The sequence below is a fragment of the Idiotropiscis lumnitzeri genome, chromosome 12, assembly GCF_059441095.1.
Source record: "Idiotropiscis lumnitzeri isolate Australia: NSW breed Sydney's pygmy pipehorse chromosome 12, RoL_Ilum_1.0, whole genome shotgun sequence".
In the NCBI taxonomy this organism is placed as follows: domain Eukaryota; kingdom Metazoa; phylum Chordata; class Actinopteri; order Syngnathiformes; family Syngnathidae; genus Idiotropiscis; species Idiotropiscis lumnitzeri.
The window spans coordinates 14,426,723-14,442,976 of NC_142402.1; the positions used below are offsets into that span (position 1 = coordinate 14,426,723).

The following is a 16,254-nucleotide window of genomic DNA, read 5'->3' on the forward strand; positions in this document are numbered from 1 at the left end:
GTGTGCGTTAAGTATCAATCAATATCCTGGTGAGGCCAGCGGAAATTTGGGTTTATTTTACTGATTACGACTGAAATGCTTCGTTTTGGAACTGTGACTGAACTTTTTGTATTCATGACAATGTCCTTAAATGAAGTCTTGTTTATAGTCCACCTAAAAATTGTCATTTCAACCAACTTTCTTCAGACTTGCAAAGTTTTGCAAAGCATTATGTTCAAAACAGCGTCAGATGTTTCTTTCTTCTTTTTTTGTTTTTTTTTTAATATCTAATAATACTTGACTTAAATTCTATCGTTCATCTTTTAGAAGCGTTTTGGGCAAAGAATTTTTTTTTTTTTTTTTTTTTAGAGAGATTGGAGAGTTGTTTGACTTTTCAACTGTTTGCTGTGACAAACTCCCGAGGTTCCTCTTTAAGAGGGGGCATGGCCGCCCATTGTTCTGGCAAGAGAGACTTCATTAGCAAACTAATGAACATTACTTATCTGTAGAGAGCAGACTCACTGTCTCTTTTATCGCTTCGATGTGAAAGAAATTCTGGAAGTCTCGTGCAGATGGTCAGCATGGGTCTCGCTCACATTATTGGACCTCCTGCGAACCAAGCATATGGATTTGCCACATTCATGCTAGTCATTGCATTGCATATAACCTGTTGCAGTTCATGGGCTAAAGCTGCTTTTGTCTGTTTGCGCAAACAAACAATACATCAAGGTTGTTGTATAAAAATACACGTGCATATTCTTTGTCGGTATTCCCTGTTGATATTAATTGCATCTCACAACGGAATACACGGTTAAAGAATAACACCGCAGTAATGTGTCCGATGATATTTAATACCTAAGAATTACAATAACATTGATCTGCAGAGGGTTGTTCGCTCAATACAAAATGTTTCATTGAAAAAAAATATTTAATCCTAAAACAGAGAATAATGAAAGAAAATTGCCTGTGTTGTGACATTGTCTTGTCTGTGTTGCACCACCGTTTGTGTTCGAATATCCGTTGCTTAGAAACACAAGACACTGATGCTAGACACACACACACACACACACACACAAAACCATTCCCTACGCCTTATCCCACTGTTTTTTTCACCATTGGGTGCTTGAAAATTTCTCCATCACACCTCTCTTTGAGTGAGGATCAATACTTCTCTGCATGGCGACATTTTAACATAATTCTTATTGTACAGAATGAGTCCATCATAAATGGCTCATCTCTCTCTTTCCTCAAAAATGTGTTCCTGTCGTGTTGTTAAATTTGGAGTACTGTTATGAGACCACCAGCAGTTCCTGACTACGTGTCCATGCTGTCAATATTTTGGTTATGGTTAAAAAAATATATATTCAGGATAACCCGTTTACATGTTCCGGATTAGAAAAGGGGTACCCCAGGTGTCTTATTCGGGTTTTTCAAAAAGCAAAAATGAGCATAATCTGATTTTTGCGTGTTTACATGGCCCGAAAGGGTTATTGACTACATGCAAATGTAGTTACTGTTTGCTCTCTGCGGCTCACATTCTGGTATTTTCCTGATGGCCCTATCTCACAGGGCTCATCATGCGCCTGCAAGCTTCAGCCTCCCTCCGCGCCATCTCTTCATCCGCGCTTGGCTGTAATAACTGCTGCTGAATCAATATCAATAAAAACACTGTCGTATGTGTTGTCACCCATAACATTGTCCGCGCTCATATTTCAGCCGGCCTTCTTGACTACTAAGAATGTGTTTGCTTTAAAAGCCTGTAGAAGAATAGAATTATCTTGAGTAACAGTATGCACCCTGCACTTTATGGAACCCTTTTCATTGTGCAGTAAACCACTGATACAATGCATCTGGTAGAAAGAGTCGCTAAATGCCTTGCATACTCTGGCAATTTACTTCACTTAAAATGTCAACTCAATACAATAAAAGTCTACAAATACAATTATAGGTGCCTTTCTGGTGGCGCAAGAACACCTGCAAAGCGTAAACAAGACAGGAGATGATACATGTTTTTAAATACAGTATATGTATGTTCAATAATACATACAGCACATCATTGTTAGATTTGATTCATTCCGTGACCTTGTGACGAAAAACATCGGAAATCATATTTTCCCTTTGAAATGAATGGAAAGCCTCCCGTAAGAAAGTAACAAAAACTCATTTAATGTTTTTTTTTTTTTTTTTTATATACATTATAAAATCTTACTGTCACATACTTTAATTAAATGGAATGGGAAGAATGAAAGAATTTGCGCCTCATGACAATTAGTCCTTTTTACGTCTATGTGTTGCTCCACCGTTTGTGTTCAAATACCTGTTGCTTAAATGGTTATTACACCATAACAACAGTGGGGGTTTTTTTGTTTTGTTTTTTATCATATCTATCTTGCCCGTTCGTCTGTGGCGTTGAGAAGTGTGTGTTGTTAAGCAGATTTTCCCAAGGCAAGCTTTTGTGGTAGGTTTAAACAGTCAACCTCAACTGGGCGTGGCAATAAACAGTTTTTAAGTACTTGAATTGTTGGGTTTGTTGCCAATATCGAGCACTCCTATCTTGAATTGTTGCTTCCCCCCAAAAAAATTGTAATTAAAAAAAAAAAAAAGTGGGGCGGGACTCTTAAGTCAATTTAATTGAGATGCTTTGTAGATTGTATTTTAATCGATAAATATTAATTTAATATATTAAATACATTTTATTATTCAAATAACGTAATGCCATGATCTCGCCTATATTTCTGAAATGCCAGTGAGCGTGAGACGGAGATAAATGAATAAAAAACAGAAAGACCCTGAACCGTTATTTTTAATTACAATTAAAAAAAAGCACAAGAATAAAAAGGTGAACACATGCATAAATATGAATATTTGCCTCTTTGCATTCCGACAATCGTAAATAAATTCAGCAAATGCAACTTGGAAGGCCAAAAAAGGGAAAATGCATAATTTTCACTTCCCCAATTTGCATGTACAGTCACATTGCATGATGCCTTGCCTGCTTAATCATAATTCACAACCTACCCTTGCCTGGAGACATGTTAGTGTACTTTATGTGCCAACTAAACAAGGCCTGCACATTAAGAGCTGTCATGGCCACAGCCAGGAGAATAAATCAGTGAATATGCAGTCAACCAGAGCTTTCCTCACCCTTCCAGCGTCTTCTGTGGCGTGCTTACGGCTTTTCTATTCTATTATCCAAGAAATGACAATCTTAAAACTATTTATTTATGCTAGCTCATTAATGTGTTCCTTGTTAAATGATTCTCAAGGGCACTTTAAATTTCTCCCATGAGTAAAAGCAGAGATTAGACGCCACAAGGTTTTGGATTAAAAGTGAAAATCAAATTAATTCACTCAGTACCTGCCAGCTTTATGATTGGTCTTTTTACAGATTTACCAAAACGGACGTGGAGAAAAAGTTCACTTAATTTATTCTTCGTAGACGGCGTGGAATTAATGCATGGATAAACACAGGCCGCGAAAAGGCCGGGGAGATGTGAGGCAAAGAAATAAAAACGAAAGCACTGTGAATCGTGCAGCCGCGGACGGACGATTCTCTTTTAGTAACAAACACCATCTGTCGGTTGGTGAGCTCGTCATCACTGTGAAGACATTGCTTGCGCACTCTGAAGTTCACTATTCACGCTTTTAGCAACCGGCATTGTTTGCTGTGATTTATTGCAGTTTCATAAGGAATGGTTTTGTCATGACAAGACGGAAATGAAAAGATTTTTTTTCAAGCATTTTATTGTGTCGTCATCAAACAAGTCACGCAGTTTGTTGATCGGGGGGGGCACTGGGAATTAATCATCAACCGTTTTAACTCAATCCAAGATGATGAAAGTTTCTAATATTTTTTGAAAATGTGTATCTTGAAGTTTAGACGGTCCAAGCCATGTCACGCTGGTTTGGAACCCGTGCCATCGCTGATTGGAAGTCGTGTCCACTGATGAGTGACATTTTGATAAGGCCGGGTAAACAAAAGGACGTTTCAAATCTTAAAAGATTTTTTATCTTTGGCAGACCCTACACATGAAAATTGAAAATCCGGCATTTAACAGAATTGGTCTTATTGTGTGTGTGTGGTGCTCTAAAAATCTTAGCACCACACACCTAAAGAGTCTCTTCCGACCCTATTATCAGAATAAATCCACTCCTAGCACACCTCACACATAACGATAACCTTACAGGACAATCCTATAAGACATGATTGTCTGCCATTTCGACGTCCTTGGTCAGGAAGAGACCAAATTGGGACAAAATCAGCCCAAATGTAATTGTGAGGACTCTCCCAGCGCAAGCTGGCAGTAAAGATTGAATGGGACGTGTTATGAGCTGAGGTCTAGCAAAGGACATTAAATCACGGGACTGACTGAAGTCACAAAGGGATACAAATGAAACTGTCCAAGATGCACATTCGGAGATGGTTGTGGTCATCAAGGGTCAATTCTCTGGACAAAACCTCATTGAAAATTAAAACATGCATACCTGTGGAGCAGGGTTAAATTGCTCGCCGTGGGGATTTGGCTCCTGCATCCTCTGCGGGGGTGGGAAGACCAAAATCGACTTCTTCCAGGTCCAAGGGAGCCAAACCTCTTGGGACTGGTGTGCTCAGGTGTCAGCTGGCCAGCAGATGTATTGGCTGTGTCTTGGTATGGATATTACCAGTATGATTGCTATTTCCTTTCAGCTTTCATGTCGCGCTTAAGGGTCTAAGAGTTGATGCGCCAAGCTTGAAGAAGAAACAACAGCTTTGCTCAGGAAGGAAGAGGGTCTGGTCGGCAGGTGGATGTGGGAGGACTATTTCCCTTCTTTACTTGCATCCCAGTCTCTCCATTCTATCAGACCTCCCAGTCTTCTGAATGAATGTTTGTAGTCCTTGCTATATTTTATCGTCTTTACTCTATCTCACTTTTTTGCCCGGCTAGCCACTTCCATTGTTTTTTTATATCATCTTCCATCTTACCTTGCAGTGGTCTCCGTTTTTTGTTTTTTTTGTCATGGCTTGGCACACTCGGCCCTGTGGTTTTATGGCACTGAGACAGGATTTTAGCTGCAAGGGCTCCCTAGGTGCACAGCCATCAAAGCATAATGGCTCTCATTAGCCAGCATCATCATTTCCTTTCGAAGCAGTGTCAGTGAAGCCTTTATGATTGAGCCCCCGCAGCACTCCTTGGGGACTCGGGTCTGGACACACTAAGAATCTCAGTGGCAACAAGTAATAAACCAGAGGAAGTGTTAAGAGTTACTACCTGATACATTTGTGAAATTGATACTAAGGAGCCGGGATTTTGATTGGTTGCTTGGAACTTTATGGCGTAGTAACAAGAGGTGCTCAGAAGGTTGCGCTCTGAAAATGTGCCGCAATGACTGCGCTCATTTAGCAAGAATATTGCATTACAAGAGGAGGAGTCGATTACGTTTTGAAGATGGTTAGCTTGCTTTCTAGACTCGTAAACACGGTGTGACTTTAGTGGATTGAACTTGAATTTTTATCGTCTGCATAACTCTCTGACGTTACACCCCAATACGCTTTGCCACTTGTCAGGCATAGACTAAACTTTTCAACTGTGAAATGTTTTCTCTGCTGAGACCTAACCAGCTGCAGCGACTCAGTGATGGTCCTAGTTTCTTTTGCGCTCTGTTATTAATGACCATATTCTGAATTGGCTGCAGGGCTTTTGGATTGGGAAGGCTGAAGCGCGAGTGACCCCAGTGAGTCTGTTGAGCACAGCCCAAGCTCCACACAAGCTTTTGTTAGTGTTGTAACATAATACTGAACAAATAAAAGCAGACATTCCATTGATATTGAAAAACACAGTCGATGGATAATCAGGGATGAATCTGAACCTCGTCTCAGCCTGTTCGACTCAAATACAGGCGAGATGGGTCTCAGGTTGGACGGTCTTCCCCGAAGTCAACAAGGCAACTTGTGTCTTTCAAACTCTGAATTGGCCCAAATGAATGCTTGAGTTAGTTTGGACATTAGCACTGCATGAGTGGCGGAATAATGGAATCAGGCAGCAATGAGCCAAGTTTAGTCGTGACTTTCTGCATTGAATTGTAGCCTAAATATTTTTGCATTCAAAGTAATGCTAGATGAGTCCTGCCATTAAGTGATTGAAAGGTCGTTAAAGCCGTCTCTTTAAATCCACAATTAATCCTACAGTTGGAGCTCAACCTGGACGGATTTTCGGGAGAGACCTGATCTTTCAGCACCTGCCTCGTTTAACATTCCAATACCTTTGGGTCAGATTGTAGTCTACCGAACAAAAGGGAATCAGGGGTGGATGAGATATGAGAGAGTGTGTCACGATTGCGAGAAAAGAGGATGCAGTTCAGTTCCATGTTCCACTGCTGATTAAAAAAAGGCCGGAAAATGCTAGTAATGCTTTTTGATTTTTGATTTTTTTTTTGTCTGGTGAAAGACGGCAAATATTCTGTGGGTCTCGGAAGATCATTCAAAATGCTCTACAACCGCAGGCAATGTGGGGAATTCTGCTTTGAAAATGGCTGGCTGTGAATGAGTCTGAACTGTTTTTACTCAAATCAACCATTGTTTCATTGCTATATTGGTTTGGAGGCCGCCCCGATTCCACCAATCGAAACTATTCATGTGTCAACATCATGACAGAAGTTCTGCAGGTGGTTGGTGCAAAGTCTGCAATACCAAAGATGAAGAATGTCGGACATAGCACGGTTCCCAGTGGAGCTCCTTGTCCTGCAGACTTCTCTGTATGACTCACCATCCAACGTCCTCACGTATCTCAGATGGAGGTCGGTTTGAGATTTGATTTGATTTGAAAACTCAGTCAGATATGCAAGAAATTTCATCAAAGTATCCAACTCACCCCCTCAAAATCAAACATTTATAACATCACAGCACAACTTTTTTTTTTTTTTTCTTTCCCCCTCCAACCCTCGTGATTTATGAACACTTTGAAGATGAAACGGGAAATAACTTAAATCAGTTGAATTCATTGGAGGCTTGTCACACGGGGACTTCACACCATTTGCACCTTCTCACCTCAGTGCCGGCAGGCAGCACGCTAATGACCATCGAGATTCACTCAAGTAGTTTACAGCTGTATCCTTCACGCATGTCTGTCTGAAAGGACAAACGAGCACCTGCCAAATGCTTTGGGCATATGGCGTTTGGATGGGCGAAGGTGTTTTGTGAGGTGTGTATGCTTGTCATCGCATTCAAATTGGTACTCTGGAGGGAAATGCTGCGCGCTTCCCCGTGAGTGTTCGAAGGATGCAACGTAAGTGGGTTGTTACAAGCCAAAGCCAAATTTTGGGAGAAAAAAAAATCAGTTTTATTGACCGGTGGAGGTCACGGAAACAACCCACGCCCCCACCCCCCCCCCGCCCCCGCCCAGGGGCCTCTTTTGCTATTTATTTCTGTATGTGTTACTGTGTTTGCATAAGGGAGTAAATCTTAATCCTGCCAAAGAGTCCAATGGTGTAGTATGGCGCTGAGCAGATTCCGTTGCGACGACCGCTGCTCTGGAGTTGCCGTGCAGCGATGCCCGTTGCTAGGTTAACTGCTGGCTTGGATGTGTGCCCCCATCGGTGGCCCCTTTTTGCCTCTTTTCCTCCTTGAGTGGCCCATCCAGTGCCCAAGGCCAACCAATCCTATACAGATGGAACATTCCAAGTGAGAATAAAATTGTTTTTAAGTGCACTAATGTAGTTTGGTGCTTTGAGAACAAAATAGGCTAGATGGGAAAATGCAAGGCAGCATTTAGTTGGCGTGCCACCTCATAGAAAGTGAGCAAAGAGATGGATGGCCCCCGAATGAACAGTGTAAGCATCCTCTCCTCATCTATCCTTTAACTTTTGTCGCTTTGTGTAGGCTTTGTGGATTAGATAAACAAATTAAAAGTGACATGTATGCATGGTTGTGAGCCAAAACATTTGTTTTTTTTTCTTTTCAGAACTACAGTTAGCAAGCAGTGATCTGCTTCTCCCAAGAGCACTTTCCTTTTTTTTTTTCTTTTTTTTTTTTTTTTTTGGTTCCCAACAGCTTGGAGTTAGGTAATAGTTCCCTGTCTGTGCATGTCCAGCTGGCCGTCAATGCTCTTTAATGAAAATAATGTTGACATCAAGCTGAAATGTTGGAAAGTGTTTTCGTTACCTTTCACTGAATATATTTTTGATGGAAACCAAGAGCCTTCTGAATAAAAGTTCAGACATTACTCATGCAATTGCAAAGTAGGCACATCAGGTGGTCTTTACTCATTATTTAGGTCCCAGTGTGGCTGTGTTCTTATATTTTGGTGTTATTGGCAAAAATGCATAGCTGGTCTGGATGGATCAAAAGTGGTGGTGGGGGCGGGGGGGTTAATATTAAAAACATTCCCTTTTTGTCTTTATTAATCTAGTTCACAACACAGTGCCAGGTCTGTGACGTGCGTGTAATCTTGCCTGCAAATTAATTTCCGGTTATTTCCTGCTCAAGTCACAACAGTGAGAAAATGAACATATCAAACACGTCGACTGTCGGAAAAATTAACGGAAAATGTTGGAAATATTTTTCAGGTCCATAAAGTGGTGGGTAAAACGCATTGAGTTGCAAAATTAGTTTCCACCGTTTGCGCAGGAGAACCGAAATTAGAAAGTGGGGATTTATTTATTAGTGTGAACTACCTTCACATATCTAAATTGTGTTGCATTTTGATGCGGGAAAGTTGACAATATTTGTGTCCATTTTTATTGTCTGGAGGAGATCTGGATGCGCTGAATTTCTTGAATTTCCCATCCTGCCTACTTGTGTAATGCATTTTATTTTGAAGTTGGCCAATCCTCCATCAAGCGTCTCCAGTTGGTCCAAAATGCTGCTGCTTGCCTCTTGACTGGTACTAAGAGGAGCACCTAACTACTACTCAGGTGTTCCTTCATTGGCTCCCTCTACATTTCAGAGTTCTATTTTTTGTTTTCACATCTTTAAATGGTCTCGCCCCACCTTACCCCTCCTCCACCCGTACGCACCTGCCCGGTGTACAGAGCACGAAGAGAATGCTCAGAGGGGATGGAGCCATGTCTAACTGCCGATCCCTCTTTGGAATGACGTCCCGCTAAATGTTTGGCAAGTCGAGGGGACTTCCCATCTTTAAAATTAATCGTAAAACTCATTTTTATTCTTTGTCGTTTGACTCAGCATGAGACTAGATTTTTGGTTTTACTCTTTTTGCGCTTTTCACTGTCTTTGTTTGTTTTTGTATGACTTTCTTTGGCACCATGTACAGAACTTTGTATACAGCGGCGCGAGTCTTAAAGTGCTTTTTTAAAAAAAAAAAAATTTTTTTTTGTCAAAAGCACTCAAGTTTTTTTTTCTTGCCGTTCATTTTGGGGCAGGAAGTTAAATGAATACTAATTTGGAAGTACATTCCGGACTTGGTGCTCATTCTCAGTCCACTATTCACACATTCTCACAAGAAACACGATTATTATCGATTTCCCCATTGTCAGTTAATCCTAAAAATAGTCTTGAGAAAAAGAAACAAATTGTCTGTCTTGTTGAGTAAGGGAGCTTCGACGTTGACATTGATGGTCTGCCTTCGTTCCAGGATGTGCAAAGTGCTTCAGTCAAAATCGCCTCCCTTGACATTTAGTTCTAAATTGCCAAGTCGCGGCCAGATGCTAAAACTTTAAGACCTGCATACACTTAAAAGGAGGTGAGAAACATTACACCACTCTGCCTCTCCCCCCCCCCCCCCCCCCCCTCAGCTGTGAAACAGCGAGACTGTTGGTCACACAAGCAAACATTTCTCAAAGGTCACACGTTGCAACGGTTGAGCAGATGAGATAGTAGCAAGTAAATTCACAGTCTGAGTGACGCTCCCGCATAAATTTAGTTGCGCACCAAATAAGGATTCACTGCGCAAAGTGACACTCAGAAAGAGTTGAAGTTTTGAGGTTCTCTTCCAGCACAATTTCATGAATACGTCTTTTCAAATGACACCCCATGTCAAAAATCTTCCATCTTGATGAAACGGTGCCATCAGGCTGATGCAGTGACCTTGTTGAAGACCAAGAAGCACCAACTCCTTTGCCCCCCCCCGTCCCCCTCACTTGCATCCGTTTCCCATCAAAGCCATCAGAGAGGGAGAAGACCTTCAAGGTCAGTCAGGGGGAGTGAGGCGAGAGAGCAGAATATGTGGAGAATGAGGGAGGTGGAGCAAAGTTATTGTCATCCAGCACATTCCCACAATGTGCTATCAATCAAAGCTCCAACCTTATTTCGGTCTTGATGATAGTATGCAGCAGACGCCGGGATGAAACCTGTCACACGTGCAATAAAATCCATTGATGGCGGAGTGAAACGTGTGTACGCATGTCACCTTGTAAAACGCCATGTTCTAAAAAAATGACCCCTCTCGAATAGGTTCTGTTTCCTCTGAGCTGGGTTGTTGATAACTAAAATGTGGGCAAGTCTCAGATTTCGGCGAAATTTCAAGGAATAAAGCAAATGTTTAGCATTGGGCTTAAGGGAGCTGTGCACGTTTAAGAAGTAAAATTCGAGTTGGAAGTGAAAACAACCCGAACAAGTTTGAAGTGCAAATCAGTGACGCAGACAAAAGAAATACCTTTTGCTGATTCTGCTATTTGTGTTTTTACGGCAGCGAGTGTTTGGAACAGCTGCACTTTGCTAAGCTGTGGCGTGCGAGTGCCATTCCTCAGCTATTGTTCAACCAGCAACCCCGAAAGGCTCACGCCACACACATAAATAGAAGAGCGAATATTACGCATGCACATTAGCCCCAGTTTTGTTCATGAATAACTTTAGAATACAACGAGACGAAACTTCAGCATCAGATGGAGGATAAAAGAGAAGAGAAAAAGTGGAGAGCAGGAGAAAAATGTGGTGTCTCTCTGGGTTATCTCGCAATTTTTTTACCCCCCAGAATTTCTTGGGAGGCATCTTTGTGTTGTCTATCAAACTCACCTTTCGACCCCCTTCCTCGCCCTCCTTTTTCCTCCCCATCCATCCTTCCTCTCTTGGCTCAAGCCTGAGGAACAGCTCGTCCTGAGTGCTGTGACCAAGCGTGGTCCAAGCAGCTGTTGTTGCTCTTTGGCCAATGGGAAATAAAGTCTCCAAAAATCCCAAGCAACACCTCGTCCATGTGGCCATAGGACAAAATGTGGCTCATTGTGCACGAGGGCTGCGACTAATGATCATTTTAATGATGAATTATTCTCTGTCGATTACCTTGTCGATTAATCAATGAAGCGGGTAAACAATATATGATTTAATTTCTATCCCTTTATTCCAGGGGTGGGCAAACTTTTTGAGTGGCGGGCCTCAATGGGTTCTAAAGTTTGACAGAGGGGCCGGACCAGGAGCAGATGGATGGAGTGTTTTGGTAACCTCACCTCATCTGAGAAAAAAAACTACATTTAATTTTAAATGAAAGTGAACAAAAGCATTAGAACTAAATATATGTCTTGGGCACACCACAGTATTTAGAAAATAAAACATTAACAAGGTTTATTCATTTCTTTTTTTCAAGTTCGGCGGGCCGGATTAAAACGTTTAACGGGCCGCATATGGCCCCTGGGCCGTATTTTGCCCACGCCTGCTTTATTCTATAACCGAACATCATGTCAAATTAATTATGATTCAGTTCCTCGTTTGGTCTCTAATATGTCAGAAAATTGGCCCAAAAAATTGAAAGCAAACATTTGCAAATGTCTTATTTTGGAAAAAAAAAAAAAAAAAAAAAGCACACAAAGGACACCGCTTGAGCTCTGAGTCTAGAAAACTGCGTGGGGCCAATATTTAGAACAGCTTGCTCACCGGTACATTTTCAAAAATTGCCAGCTAATTGCCAACTAATTTTTCCAAAAAAATGTTGTTGTTTTTGTTATACTCAGTAATCGTTCTGCTATCAAACATGCATTTCCGCCACGTAAAACCTAACCAACGTTTTTTTTTTATTGATGTATTGCGTTTTCATCAAACAGAAATGCACTAAGTTACAGAGAGGAGGAGTTTGAACGACAGGTGAATTAATAAAAAAAATCACCTAATAATTTATCTCAAAGAAATTGCCAACACGACATCCTACACATTGCACGTTGTCACATCGTCATCTTTTCGCCCCTCCATCCATCGGGTACTTCATTCATAGTTCAGCAACTGAGTACCGAGCCCTCCTCATTCCTTCTCAAACACATCAAGTCTGCAAATTATGCAAAATTTCAAAAGCATGTACGGGTGCCACCGCATACCCTCGAATTGATCGATTCCATCTGCCTTGATGATGGATATTCAATCTTGTGCTACCGAGCCAAACGTACTGTTTTTCCTCTTCCAACCAGCTACATCATCTGCGTCTGCCGCCTGCCTTCTGCTTTTCCATCCTTTCCCACCCTGTATTTTCATCATTATCATATGAGCCAGCTCCCTGAAGCGTGCATCAATCTGCTAACATTGTGTCATTACGCCAACATCACATTCCATTTTCCACCTGGCCTCCTGATGTTTGTCTTTGCACCTTTGCATATTTTGAGGGACTTAATTGTCCAGGTACGACACTTAATTTTACATTCATGCTGGTGTTAACTTAATTGATCATCCATCTAGTTTAATCACTCATGACATTAAACGGTAATAAAAGCGTTATAATTAGGTTCAGTTTGGTTACCTTGAGCAGTCGAAGGAGAATCACAACTGCGGGAATCGGGATCTTGTCTTTGGTGTGAATGTGGCACACACACACATAAGAAGTTAAATAATTGAAGACACTTTGACATGATCACAAGGGCCGGGGAATCCAACCCACAACGTGAGGGTCGGGAGGCGACGGCTCTATCACTGAGCCGCCCCGTTTATATCCAAGTTGACAAAGCTTTGCTACTCGGAAATGAACACTTCAACTAGCTGGCAGGGTTATTGTCTGCAAGGTAATTGCTTGTTCTGGCAGAAATTGTCTCCGTAATTAGCCAGCTGGTTAACACGCGGCGATTTAGCATTTTGTTGTTAGCATATTTCAACTTTTCTATTCTTCTCCATCCTGATGAGATGCAGCCCAGTTTCACGGAAAACAATAAGCGCAATCAGATTGGGGATGAACGGTGTCTTTGTCTATTGTCAAGCGGGACAATAAAAACAACGTATGCTGGAAACAATTCACTCTCTTTTGAGACGGCCGAGCCCTTATCACACATGCGCAACAGAGGTGTGGAGATGTTGGGGGAAAAAAAAAAAATCTGCATTTGGTGTGATAGCCAAATGTTTGTTGCTGCTGTCTCTTCAAGGTCAGACCATTCACAGGCATAGCAACTTGGCAAGATGTCACAGCTGTATTCTCGTGACTCCACCTCGTGAGGCCTTGTGAGGTCGCAGTCGATGAACTCCTCAAATGCATCCATCCTAAGAGATTTGTTTTATTCGCATTGACTGGGATCAGCTGAAAACTGGACCTAATTTTCCAACAGTGGCAGATTACATTCTTTTAACAGTTGGCCCGTGATCTTTTATCCAGTCATTGCTTGTTTTTAGCAATGTCAGATTTTCTTTGCCTGAAGTAACAGTGGCTGGTATCGGTAGCCTCCAAGAGTACCCAATACCAAAAAAATTCAATTTCGGCCCGATAACAATACCTGGTGTCTGTACTTGCTCATTCCTCGTCCTAATGCCCAACTGCTCTTTCCCTATGAATAATCTCTCGTTTTTTTTGTTTTTTTTTAATCCTATAGTACACACACAAGGCTCCAGTGAAGTTGGATCCATCGTGCCTGGATTGGATATTCCTAAGAAGAACCCAGCCAAGCCCCCCTCGGTACGAGTGATAGGAGGCTCCCCGTCGAGCAGCTGGCCAGGATCCTGCGGCCTCACACTGCTCATCGCCGCACTTTGCTCACATTGGACCCTATTCTGATGTCGATGGAACTCGTCTACAAAAAAAAAAACTGCAGATTGACTTTAACATCCAACACACACATCACTTTTCAACTCCTCCATTTTGTTGGATGACGAGGGGGTCGGGGGGGGGGGGGGGGGGAACAACTGTAGACGGCGATTCTCCCCCGCGAGACCGTCTTGTTGTGGAGCTAAAGCCGATCCCGTGAACACACACGTCCCGGAACAAAATCCCCACTGCTTCCTCTGGGCTCTGAAATGGTCGAGACACCGGCACAGCCCTGCGCAGTTCACTCTTAAAGACACACCCACGGCCTTTTAGTGAGGACTGTATACGAAGGCATACACTTTTTTTTGTTGTTGTTTTCTACCTTTCATTTTGCAATCGCAAACCACTGCATCATCTTCTTCCCCCGCAGAAGAATTCATTTGAAAACATATTTCCTGTGTGGGGATTATGGAATGCATGCGAGATTGATAAATCAGTTCCAGGCGTCTGACCCAGAACAGCAGATTTGATATCCTCTAACGACTGTGTATCTTGGCTCGGATTAGAATGTACCGCGTGCGCAGGTGAGCGCCCTCGCACACATGCAAGTAGGTGTTTATAGTAAGTAACTGTATATAGGTGGAATGATCTGACAGAGTGTACGAGGTTCCGAGTCAGCGTAAAGCTCTTAGTGCCTGATGGAGCTTTATGAGCTGTTTAAATGGATTGTGCTCATCTGCTTCGAATATACAGGGATGTGATTTCTATGCAAAACAGAAAGCAGCGACTTAAAGAGGGTAGAACCGTAAGCCAGTATGTCATTTGATTTTAGGAATGTTTAGCGTGCATCTTCTTTTGTGTGTTGCCTTGTGGAAATGCATGAAGTCCAAAATGTTAATATGAGCAGTGTCAACAACTTTTTTCAAATGATTTGTCCTCAATTTATGACTGGAAATACTTAAAGACCCTGGAAAGTGGATTTCTGAATACATGAAGGGAATTGCTAAAAAAAAAAAAAAAAAGTTTGCAAAGACTGTTGGAAAAAAAAAAAGTCACACATGACAGACACAGCTGGCGTCGTTGCTTTAGAGCGCCTCGTTGTTGGACATGAGTTTGCGTACATCACAGAGAAAAAGCAAAAGGAGTGAGGTGGAGGTGGGGGAGAGTGTGTGTGACAGCCAGGATGGGAACAGAAGGCTTAGGCGGACATAGATGCTTTAGAGTGCCTCGTTGTCATGGCATGAAAAAAAACCCTTGACGACCTGCCACAGGGGGTGGTGCTGATGAGAAGATTCCTTGCGTTTCTACTGCCATGACACAAATCTGAGTTGTGTCAATTGGCGGGGAAAAAAAAAAATCCGATCATCGTGAACCATGTCGTCCACATCCAACCGAAAAGTGTTCCAATACATTTTTACATGCTTAGTGCTTCTATTGCCAGAATCAGCACAGTGGTGGTAGCCATTGTGCTAGCTCTTCCTAATGATTTCATTGTGTGTTCCGTTCTAATGCTTGAAATGTTATTCTTTCCAACAGTCACGATAAGAGTAATGCCCCCCCCCACCCAACCTAATGCCAAACGTTCCTCACAAATCCAATAGATTACAAGTAAATCCGTATTTGTCTCCGTGCAGAAGAAGCTGAACAAGCAAGCTGCTCTCCATCCTGCTTGCCTTCTTGTGTCTGTCGTTGGAAGGCGAAGCATGTGTGATGTAAACGAATGTATGGTCAGCGCGACGACGACGCCGATACAGTATTAAAAGCTGGCGATGCCTAAAAGATGCACATGTACGTTTCAGCTGTTCCATATGATTCAGCTCTCCATAATACAGGGAAATGGATATATCGTCATTTGTTTTGTGTCTATGCAAATACATTCTGTAAGATGCGTTCAATGACGCACCAAGAGCATGAAATCTATATGGTCATTTGGCAGTGGAAAATGTGTTAAATTCTGCCTGTTCATCTGTGTTTATTTCTTTTCCCATCTGCCACAGATCACTCACCGCCATTTATTGTCGCATGTGTATAAATGTACATATTTAAGTAACTCATCTTGTTTTGTGACTTCTTATTGCGTTTTTTTTTTTTAAAGAGCTAATTCATTTGCTATGCTCTTTTGGATGGTCTCCACTTTGGAGAATACTCCACTCGCTGTAGAGAAAAACAAAACAAAAAAACAAGCAGGCAAGTTTGGATCCTTTGAGAACAGAACAAGTCAACAGCGTAACTTTGTCGAATCCGCTGTGAGAAAGTCCACAGCGGAAGACAACTATATACACGAGCAAAATATTTGTATGTCAAAACACAAGGATAAGATAGAGTGGAGCAAACATGAAATCTAGTGGAGCAGCATGGAATGCACCGAGCTTTGCTAGTTTCTGGCACCACTTTGAATTAGGACAAAGTGGTTCATTTG

At 42.0% G+C, this 16,254-nt stretch overlaps 1 protein-coding gene across 3 annotated transcripts in view; it reads left to right on the top strand.

The window, feature by feature from the left end:
- Positions 1-15,885, top strand: part of gpc5c (glypican 5c) — a 99,566-nt gene extending 83,681 nt beyond the window's left edge. For all 3 annotated transcript variants that reach the window (XM_088310258.1, XM_088310256.1, XM_088310257.1), the window contains one exon: positions 13,684-15,885. In XM_088310258.1, coding sequence (XP_088166384.1) covers positions 13,684-13,865 — 182 coding nt within the window. In that variant the 3' untranslated portion in view covers positions 13,866-15,885. The remainder of the gene's footprint in view (positions 1-13,683) is intronic.
- The last annotated feature ends 369 nt before the right edge of the window (positions 15,886-16,254 follow it).